The sequence below is a fragment of the Toxotes jaculatrix genome, chromosome 20, assembly GCF_017976425.1.
Source record: "Toxotes jaculatrix isolate fToxJac2 chromosome 20, fToxJac2.pri, whole genome shotgun sequence".
In the NCBI taxonomy this organism is placed as follows: domain Eukaryota; kingdom Metazoa; phylum Chordata; class Actinopteri; family Toxotidae; genus Toxotes; species Toxotes jaculatrix.
Genome location: NC_054413.1, coordinates 3,123,973 through 3,135,546, shown reverse-complemented (window position 1 = coordinate 3,135,546; position 11,574 = coordinate 3,123,973). Strand labels below are relative to the sequence as shown.

Here is an 11,574-nt window from a genome sequence, read left to right as displayed (position 1 = left end):
TAAAATTCCATTGCAGTTCAGGGTTCAGATCATGCATGCAAAGTAGAGCAGCAAAGGCTAGACATAAAAATATACACACAGGCAGTCACTGGGAAAATGTTACCGATTTATTTAAGTCACTCACTGACCAACAAGTGATGAGATGCAACAGCGACAGTGTTTTTACAAAATGATTGCAGCATTTGTTATGTAACTGTCTCCAGGGCTGGTGTCTTCCCCCACCCCACCCCAAACCCAACCCCACCCCACCCCATCTCTGCCCCCTCACACGAGCCTTGTCGCAGGGCAGGGCTGCCTCTGCTGCTTCCTCTGACGCTGTGATTTTTGCACCACACATTTTTTTATGATCACACACAGATGAAAAAGAATGCTGCATAGTGGAAGCATATGGAGTCATTTTCTCTGATAATCCACCACCCCTACCACCACCTCCCACCACTGTTAAAGTTGCATGCATGCCTGCCCAGTGACTCTGGGAGTGGAGGAGGCATCACTGTGATTAATACTGCTTTGCTACTCTCCCAGCAAGGTCATCAGCAGCCATCTGTAGGCAGTGGAAAAACCCTAATATCCATTTAGATTTGAACATCCCATTGTTTCTCTGTGCTTACACGATTCAGCCCAGAGCACCGGCAAAGTGGCTGGCACGTACACTAGCTGCTTTTTTAAAGTTGTGGAATATATTGCACCATATCAAGCCTGCAGTGCTCTATTTGATGAATTCACAGGTGTGTATGGGAATACAAAAACACCAAGAGTCTGGGTTTCATTTTGGTGTCAAAAATAGCATCTTGTATGACTATGGTGAATTGTAAATGAATTGGAAGCTGCCTCATCATTTCCAGCAGGTTGTCACTTTCCTCTCCTCTCACCTAGAGGGCAGTGGAGACCCATGTAAAGACCTGTGTGTCCTCTGGCATTATAATGCATAATGCAGAATGCTCACCTCACTATCTCTCTTGCCTTCTGAGACCCAAGTGACACTGCTGAGCCAACCGTCAGCATATATTTTCCTTGCATATGCCTTACAGAATATTACACTACATGTAATTATCTTTTGTGGATTTTAAGAATGTGAGAGCATTAACAGACAGCTAACGTTGTATGAGAAGCAGTTTATGTGGGGGATGCTGTTTGAATTTGTGTGCATGCTGTGCGTGGAGGGTAGGGTTGGAGACTGGTAGTCTGGGGTTGCACATTGAGATCAAAGGAAGCAAGTCAGACATCAACATCTGTCCCCCACCCCTTCTCCCAGCCAAACAAGTTGGACCAACTGCTGACAACAGTTCAGATGAAGGATATTGTTTCATTGTGCTGCACAACAGGGATCCCGATTGAAGAGTAGATCTCTTTCCATGGCTCCAGTCACTGTTCTTTATATTTCGGGTTGACAATTGTTGTGATGGCACTCTTGTAGATAGGGTTGTCCATCTGGAACAGAGTGGAAATGTGTCATTCTACATGGCAATTTTTAGATACTCATTTTGTGACACAGAATTGAAGACATTAGTGATCAACCGCAAGTTTTACATTTTCTATTTATGTTAAAATGAAATAGTTTTTATGACATGCATACAATGCTACATGTTAAATTTTGTTCATTTTTTATACGTCTCATGCCTTTCCTATGCTTTCACTGTTTTTTTTTTTTTTTGGTTACCTTTTGCCTCTGTGCCACGTTTACAGTAAGCTCTTGTTTTACTGTGTTAGTTGTCAAAATGCCCCTATACCAGCGTCACCCAGACAAATTCCTGCGTTTTACTGTACAGCCTCTGACTGACAGGCACTGACAGAAGGGTTTGTTTAGGTCGGGCTCACCCTGTTCCAGCGTCTCTGCTCCAGCTCTGTCTGGAAGCGGGCAAACTCCCTGCGGTCATGGATGCTGGTGAGTAGTTTCCATAGCAGCAACAAAGCCACACCCAGCACCACAACAGAGGCTGATAGCACTGCAGCAATCAGGATCACGTTTGGACCTGGTGGGCATTCTTGAGAGACAGGGGAAGCCATGACTCTTAATCAGGAACAGACAGTTGAGATTGATTCCAAAAATGTATTTCAGTGCAAGCAGTAACTTTTTGGGAAAAAGGTGAATTACAATACACAGACCACTTAAAGTGATATTAGAACACTGCCCATGATGAACTACTTGTCAAATTATGTGGGTGGAGAGGGGACCATATGCAAAAAGGATACATTTAAAGGGATTAATCTAAGAAACAAGCCAAAGCCTTACTTTGTGATTCATTATTATGATACACAGACGATCAATTTTTACATAAAAAAAAAAATCCCTTGAGCTGAAACTGGCAATTAGTTATTGAATTGTTTTATCGCTGTTGATGTATTGGTGCAGTCATGAAAAAAGAGACTCTGGCCTACCTACCTTGTTCAAGAGCTACATGAGCGTGGATGGAGTCTTCTTTTTGTCCATTCCTCAGCAGGAAGTGCACTCTGCAGCCCTCTGTGTCCACTTCCATACACTTGTGAAGGTCTGAAGAGGGGGCTACTGTTGCAAGGACACTGGCCTGACCTACCAAAGTGAGGTTCAGGTGGGCACACCTCATCTCACACTCCTTTGGATTCAGGCCTAGTGAGAAGGTTCTGCATAAGATGCATTCTCTGTGGAAAAGAACTGTCAGTGTAAATAGAACCGAGACAGTAAGGCGGGCAGTGAAAGTACTAAGACAGTGAAGGCAGAGTTTTTTTGTATATTTTTGTAATGAAGGACCCAGTAAACACAGCTTGCTGAATTCAGAATAAAAATTTGTGACAGAGCTGCATTTGAATTTTCACCTAATTTGCCTGACTCAGAAAAGTCATAGTACCTGTGCAATGTACAGATGCTGGGGCAGGAGGGGCAAAGCTCACAAGTTGCGCCTTGGAAGCGGTCGTCATGGCAAATGCAGGTGCCACAGTGGCATTCCCCTCTGCCTGCACAAATCTGTCTGTCCTGAGACAAACAAGATTCCAAGCTGAGAGGGCACTCACATGCTTGACCACTGAATCCTGGGAGACACATACACACCCCGCAGACACACCTGCCATTTCCTGGTATAGTAAAACACAATAAAAGATATGAGATATGATCACCTCTTGAAATATGTGACACATATCATTTAAGAGTGGTTATCTATGTGTTGTCCATACCTCCACACTGTAGTCCTTTATAGTGATCACAGTTGAAATCATTGCATTCACAGAACTGCCCATAATAAGCATGGTTGGGTTTTTTGCTGCTCTTATGACAAACACATCTCCCACAAACACACTCTCCGTGTCCACTGCACACCTCTGATACATTGTCACGGCGACAAAGGCATGAGTCAACCACCTCGCCTGACTCTGCTTGATCGCATTCGCAAAATGTTCCAACTCTCCCCTCTCTACACCTGTAACAGAGAAACAAATATATGTTGCTTGATTCCATCCTGAATGTCCTGCAATTAGGCTTGTTATCAAAATTGATGCCATCAGGCTACTTCACCTACCTGCATGCGCCACATTCCAGAGTGCCGTTGCCATAGCTACATGATGGACTGTGTGGGACCACGTCCTTTTGACATGAGCACTCACATAAGGGGCTCAGCAGGACCTCAACCTCTTCACTATAGCCTTGGGGCTTAATAATAACATGGGATGGTCTTTGTGAAGCAGTCACGCACAGAGGTGCTGTAATGCTTACATTAAAGCTCACCTAGAGGGGAGATGAGAATTCCTTGAGCACAATTATAACACTCCACTAATGAGGTAATCATAATTAGCATTGCCATCGCTTCAGCTGCGAATGGCCACATGCTAACTGCAGCACTTGCACAATTTACCACACACAGAGCCAGCCACTCGGCTACACACCTCGTCACCTATGGAGATGTTGGAGCACCTCCTCCCTTGCTCACCATGCCTTGGCCTATGGTCCTTACAGTGTGAGGTATAGGTGATGTGATAGCCCAGCGGCAGCTTGCTGTTCTCCATAACAACCTCAGAGGTCAGTGCCTGCAGTCAATACAGCATTTAACCTCTTAAAGATGAGAACGTGTCAGCAGGCTACACACATGATGCTAATGACCTTTGTAGGAAGATAGATTCTGCCTCACTCACATTATACGCGTCGACTATTATTTCCAGGATGTTGTGGGAGTTGTTGGAAAGCGTTCCGACTGCACATTTTGGGAAGATGCTTCTTAGGCCCTGCAGCAAAGCAACAATATTTTTGATAAACATGAATAATAGTGTCAAAGCATGGATGCTTGTATTGATCTCAGTCAGAAATCATGTCTCTGATGGATGAAGGTAGTCTATGTGAATCCCATAAAAAGACCAAAACCAACAATGAATTGATCCAAACAAGTATCTGTGCTGTCAAATCCTGATATAGACCTCCACTGTTGTTCAAAAACTATTAAAAACATATCAATGAGCCACATTGTTGCGCTAGGTGACATGTTCCTTCATTACAATGCACATGGGCACTGTAGTTTATTTTGAGTCATTTCATATTTCATTTCAAATACACCATTCTGCTGCCATAAATACTCACCAGTGTTAGTTTACCTACCAGGGAATTATTGAGCCATTTTTTTCCCATGGTAAAAAATGGTATTTCCATGGTATTTTGGACAGTTATATAAACACAGAATATCACCAGCCTTAACCTTGGATGGAGCATTACATCATTAGATGAAGTGAAATCCATGGCAGAGAAGCTTGTATATTTAGAAATAAATATTTCTTGGGAAAAGGTCCACAGAAGTGGTTAAAAAGTGAGACCCTTTCTACACACTACAGTGTAATTTTATGGGTTCACAACTGAGGTGTCTACGGCTCACCATTGCACCAAAGTAGCCTATATATTTAAGAAATAGAAAAAAAAGCTGATGAGTAATAAATGAAAATAGATAGTACCTCGTACAAGTGTGCCACTTCTTTGGTGACAGCAAAGATGATCTGGATGTTCTTCTGTCTCAATGTTTCGGCGATGTGAGTCACCGAAGGATAATCCTGACAGAGGGGAGTCAGGGCACATGCAAAATGCAATGTATAACACTCAGGCCAGAATATATATGTGTAATCAGTAGTTAAGCACGCTCTCCCTCTTCCCTCTATTGCTGTCCTCCCCCTTTTCCCTCCCATCAACCAACTCTTTCAATCGCTCATTTCATTCACTCTCCCTGACAGACTTTCCATTTCCTCCAAATAGATAAATAAGTACCATTCAGAGAGGAGCGACACCCGCATCATGCACATCCATTTTCAGCCTTGGGTGGCCATTTATTCAGACAGAAATAGATTAAGAACGTATCTGTATTCACTCCACCTGTCAACTGCCTAGACTGCAATGAGGTCAAGACACATAACACTCTCATGAACCTAATGAGAGGACTATATGGATGTTTAACACACAGGGACAAAGACGTACACCCACAGGCACATCAGTAGGCACACACAGACGTTCAAGCACCCTCACACACAGCCACCTAGCCATCTATACACAAACACAGCGAGATTAAGAGATGAAAGCTTTGGTTTGGATTACTCCACAAACACTCCAGCTGTTTCCCATCAGGGTGTGCCTGTCAGCATCTTCTTTACCCAGGGAACTGTGCTGTTGATTCTGACCTTTAAATCACTGTCTTTGACTTCTGTCTGCAGCAGCCTGGACCTCTATTTCACTGCTAGGATTGCAGACGGGAATCAATTTGGCATGAGCTGCAATATCTGGTCCATAGGATAAACATTGTATGCTCCTTGGGACAGCTAGCCAAGGCATGCTACAAACAGTGTGAACACACACATGCAGCTCTGATGGCTTATTCTGCTGAGCTTAAGCTTTGCTTTCTGACTACAAGCACAAGATATCACAAAGCTGCATTAATCAGTTTTTGTCCACAAGGGAGATGAGCTTGAAAACTGTCAAACAACAGCCCCGACCACCTTTGAAAGTACAGCTTAACTGTTGCCAGACCAGGACCTGCTATTACTGCAGACCAGGAACAACATTGTTGTCCTATTAAAATTATGTTTCTGTCCACCTGCTAAATGGATGTCTGGTATTCTACTCTCCTTTTAGCTCTGGTTTGGTCCCTATTAATTCCTTAGAAAAATGTCTTGGTATCTTGCTGGATTGTTCAACTTCATTTTGTAGTTGTTGACAGCAAAATAAATAAATAAATAAATGGAACCAGTCATTTAACACATAGCCATTTGATTAAGTGTTAGGAAAATGAGGTTTTACAAAACCCTCTAAGCTCAATACCAAACCTGAAAATTTCCTCGGGTGTACACATTTTTATGCAAGTGACACTTTCCATCGTTGGGAAGTACAATGCCGCCCAATTTGCCGTCTCCAGCAAAGTGGAAGCCACCATCAGTAGAAAACACCAGCAGACGAGTCACATTCCTCCAGCCGATCTGCTCCTGCAAGTGAAGAACATCAAAAAATGCAATAAACTGCCAATTTGCAGTAAATAAAGCACCGTGACTGACATGCATGTTTCTGATAAGCTTTTGGAATGAATTACCTTTCTGCTTTTGTATGTAATCAAAATGACTGGGGATGAGTAATACTTTGCCTTCATGCTCTTTAGAGCTTAAATCTAAAACCTGTCATTATGAAATTATTAAAGTCAGATTTTCACTCATAATGAGTTTTAAATACACCCAAAACTGACTGCTGCAGTTTCCCAAAGGAAGCTTAGTATTCTAAAATGCCCCTCTCATCTTTTGTCTGCAGTCTTTCCACTTCCTCCACATATCGCCCACTCAAACAAAAACAACTATCTCTGTGTTGCAGTCCTACTCCCTGCTGGGCTTCCTCGCATTACCTCACACACAGCGGCTTGCATCAGGGCATCCAGCCCCCCCTCTGGTAAATCCAGGTTGCCGGAGATCCGTTGCTTCCCCACGAGCTCCGTGAAGAGGCTTCCATTGGGGGTGAGGCTCAGGACGTGATGGTAGGTGAAGGGAGGGACACAAGGCCAGGGCTTGGTCCTCTTACAGGGGTTCTTAAGCATGTCCTCTGCAGCGCTGATGTACGGCATCACCGTCTTGTCCACAAATGCACCAAAACCTTTCGGAGTGGGGATGAATTAGTAAGAGGAAGTGCAAAGTTTTGAGAAATGATTTTGTGACTGAAGGGAGGAAAGTGAATAACTAATGCTCTCCCTTCTTTCAACAGCTACCAGTTGTCCTTGAGCAAAGCACTTAATCCCCAATCGCTCCAGTGGTGCTGCTCAGTGTGGCCAATAGTAAGATTATGAGTGTACTGGGCAGCTCCCTTGAGTGTAACTGTGTGAATGTGACACAAGGGTATTCCAGAAAAAGGAATATGGAGGTATGACAAGTTAAGAAAAATTATGTTAGCCTACATTTCAGGTGAGAAGGAGATGGAACTTGAGGCAGACAGACCCATTCTGAAGTCACTGGTAGTATTCCTCATTGCTTCTATGAGGTCAGCTCCCAAGTTCTTGACACTGGGCAGGTCGTCCTCCATGGTGAAGGACATATCCATCAGGTAGTACAGGTCTACGGGGTAGTCCTCCACACGTTTGAACTTCACCTCAAAGCTTTGAGGTTCACCTACAAATGGGGAATGAGGTCATTTTTGTGGGAAACATAATAACACAGCCATAACGTGCCCTGTGTATTTGAGGGTGTTACTGACTTTTGTAGAGTGTTGCAGAGAGTGCAGAGTTTGTACAATTACACAAAAGCCACATATAATGTCATTGTTTTTACAGGTAGGTTCCGATTCTGAAGCTACATTCCTGTCCATCAATTTTTTTTAACAATCCAGTCTAAAAAATAAAAATTTATCTGGAAAAATGTCACGTGTACAGTGTGTCAGTCACAGCACAAACAAATGACAGCTTGTTCATGTATACCTTTTATCTATAACTGTGGTGCCACTTTTCCTATAAAGCCTGCTGTTTCTGTTTGCTAACAGGACCTTTGCTTCCTGTGCCATTGCCAAAAAAAAAATTGAACTCGGGCAGTGTTTTTCTGCGGAAGAATGCTGAACTCCACCACACTGAGGAAATAGGAAATCACATCACAATTTCGGTAACAAGACTTTGACATTCCTAAGGCCGGATAGCCTGTGTGTTCTGAAATGACCTGCCCTGGAAAGAACTCCATATGCTGTACTTTTATTAGTTGGCCATTGTTTTCCAACACTCTCTCTGACTGGCTATTTTGTGCTTGAACTGTCCCAGACCTCTGTGAACTTGATGAAACAAAGATCTGAATATGGAATACAGCTTCTTGATGAAATACTAATAATAAAAAACTCAGTAGACAAAATTATACTAATAATAAAAAACTCAGTAGACAATACTCTTGTCATCTGGTTAAAAACAAAGGTGGTTTACACATATTTTCTTACAGACACTGTTGGTATGACACCCACCTGGCCTGAGGTGCAGAAGAACCGACTGAGGTTGGAGTTGGGTGACCTGTTTGTGCTGCTGTTGGTGTCTTTGTTCTTTCGGATGGAAGGTGATATTTTGGTTCTTTAGAAGGACAGTGGCCCCTCTGGGGTCCTCCAGGCGATCAAAAGGACAACCTCTCCTCAGTAATGCCCTGGGTGTGTCACAGCGCTCCCATGTGTGCTGGCCCACTTCTAGAAAATTCTTTACACAGGTTTAGGTTGAGTTCAACCCCTTATAAAATAATCAAAAACTAAATATACTTAGCTAAATACTAACTGACACTATATATGGTACATTTACAGCTGTGGTGCAAAACTAATTTGCATAAGTACATAACAGTGATGCTGTTAATGACAGTGGTATAAAGAGAGTGTGAAAATAATAAAAGCAGGTTGTTGCTCACAACACGGCTGCATCAACATGCAAATAAAAGTAATTTCACACATATTCACCACTCTCATTTGTGATGGCTAATTTTTACACCTGCTTTTATGGTATTCATGCTGGGACAACATAGCATGCGTATTATGAGTGTTCAACACAACATATGGTCTTTACCATGCGCTACTAGCACAGCAGGGATGTGGTTTTCTAGGCTTTAGATCATTTTTGTAACTAGATTTTCTCAATTTTGCGACATCACAACTACCTGGCATTAATTATAATATATACTGATGATTATGATAATTATTTTTGCATAATATGCTCAAGACTTTGATTGAATTCTCCATTTCCCCCAACAGGTATATTACTGTCATAGTAGAAACAACATCTAGTCAATTCCAGAAAACAACTTTTTAAAAACAACTTTAACTTTTAATCTCTCCATAGCAAACTTTCCAAAATGCTTATTTTCCATCTGTAGGTCAAATTCTACAATTGTAATGTAGTTTATACGGTCAAATAAATTACTGACTGGGCTTCCAAACAAAATTTTAATTAGCTCATAAAGAATTCATAATCTTTCCAAATAGTGTGGTAAAGGAACTGAACTGAAGCACTGAGAAATGTCTTCATGGTCCCAAACAGAACACAGGGCTGCGTTAACAGCGATCTCTCCGAAGAAGAAGGCAGAGAGTGTTTCCGAGGCCACTCACCTCTTCAGTACACCAAGCACAGTGTGGACCTGCTGCCAGACACTCTCCACAGTTCCTGACCCCATGACTTTGGCATTCGTGATCCGAATGATCTGTAGGTGGAACAGAAACAGGGAAAAAGATTCTACTTTCCAAATGCATGAATGCACCATATCATATCTATGTCAGCAATGTTTTCTTTTCACTTTCTGGTTTGGTATGGAAGAGCTCACTTTGGAAGCCAAAGGATGTTACTTTAGTTTGGATCATTTTTCTTTTCCTCTTGTTTTTTGTTCCTTACACATGAAATTGACATGCAAAAAACACAAAGTCATCAATCATTGCTATCAGTTTTAGCTGTCAGTCACTTAGCAACAGTGTTTCCACGACTGTCACTTGAAAACCACACACATCTTGACTTTCCACATCAAAAATACAACCTCACAAATTCCAGAAGGCAGCATGTGATCTGAATCATGCATGCAGTCACACGGGAGGCCCACCAGCCACTTGGACATCTATACACAGCCAGACCTCCTAATTCACATGCAGCAGACACAGATTTTAAGGCTACAGCCACTAGAGTCCTTTCCAGTCCATTGTCAAACCACATGTTGCCACAAAGTGATTTAGTATCCTCAAAATCCCATGGAAATTAATACCATGTGCATATTTTAACTCAGACTTGAGTTATGAGGAAGTAAGTGGGGGTTCAGAATACACCAGTTTGTGTCTGACTTATAAACTGGCTGTTTTTTGGATTTAACCTGTGACTTTTCAGTGACTCTTCAGTGACTATTCCACCCAGCCACCTTGAAGAAACACTCAAATACACTTTCACAGCCAGTCTAGCTGTTTTTCATCCTGTTTCAAGTTTTTATGCAAAGCTCACCTATCGACTACTGGCTGTAGCTTTCACATTTAGTACACAGATATCAGAGTGCTCTCAATCTTCTCATCTAACTCTGTGTAAGAAAGTGGACGAGCATATTTCCCCAAAATGTCAAACTATTCCTTTAAGTGCTGACTATGAAATTCAGGGATATTGTGAGAGTGTTGTATATTTACTAGACGCGCAATGACTGTTACACTAAAATACCAACAGCCTTTTAGTGCAGGTAAGTAAGTATAGTTCCAAAAATTCCAACTATTTCTTTCAAATGCAATTTAATTCCAGCCTGATTCAGTTTGTCAACATGACACACTGAGACTGAAATGCTCCACAGAGGGGAATACATGTCCAACTGTTGTCCCATCACGTCTGAATCTACACTGCATTTAAAACAGAGCCCTGAGGAGATGGCAAGAGCAAAATTTGAGTGGCAAACAACTGGTGGGATCCTGGCTACAATCTAAATGAGAATTTCTGAGTAGGAAGAATAATGAGACAGTTTACTTTTACTGCATCCTCAATGAGAAAAGTATTGACCCACCCTGTGTTCCTGTGGTGTTGTATCTGAAGCACAATAACAGGACAGCAGCAAATAGGAGGTTCATCTGAAAAAAGGAAAGGAATTTACTGACTGAAAATGCGGACAATTCTATCCTCTGAAATCATTAAGGTGGAGTGGACTTGTAATTGCTGTTGAAGGAAAATAATGTCCACACCAGGCAGCTCACAAAAGACACGAATATTTGATTTACTGGGTCTTTGGTTTATACAAAAGAAAAAAGAGGCACTTACCTTGAATGATTCAACGATGTGGAGACAAACATGAGCTGGAAAGAATGACCAGATGGTTCCTGTATACATCCTGTGCAGGACATGAGCCCGGGGACTCCACCACTATTCTCTCCTTCTGTTATCTTCTTTTTTTTTTTATAGCAGCCACAAGTGGATCTACCAGCTTATGTCTCAGGGTCCTGAGCAGCAAATGATCTCCTCAAGTAAGGCCAAAGATAAAGAGAATAAGTCCTTGGTTTTGTGCTGAGAAAAGCTGAAGAAAAGAAAAAGACACTTTCTATCATACTTGTCTTCATATAGCACAGGGCTGGTGTTAGAGAGCAAACGCTATCGCCTACAATATTTGTTACGCTCTGCTTTCTCAATTGTTTGGCCTTGCTGACCACTG

At 42.2% G+C, this 11,574-nt stretch overlaps 1 protein-coding gene across 1 annotated transcript; it reads right to left on the bottom strand.

The window, feature by feature from the left end:
- Nucleotides 1-264: 264 nt before the first annotated feature.
- Nucleotides 265-11,574, bottom strand: LOC121200596 (integrin beta-1-like). The gene is made up of 16 exons (XM_041065982.1): nucleotides 11,187-11,574; nucleotides 10,936-10,999; nucleotides 9,524-9,615; nucleotides 8,405-8,627; nucleotides 7,405-7,575; nucleotides 6,822-7,066; nucleotides 6,259-6,414; nucleotides 4,903-4,998; nucleotides 4,099-4,188; nucleotides 3,853-3,993; nucleotides 3,489-3,694; nucleotides 3,148-3,389; nucleotides 2,826-3,048; nucleotides 2,384-2,619; nucleotides 1,819-1,985; nucleotides 265-1,431 (listed from the first exon to the last, which is right to left on the bottom strand). Exons 1-16 carry the CDS (start codon nucleotides 11,253-11,255, stop codon nucleotides 1,366-1,368), a joined length of 2,487 nt encoding a protein of 828 aa, XP_040921916.1. The 5' UTR covers nucleotides 11,256-11,574; the 3' UTR covers nucleotides 265-1,365.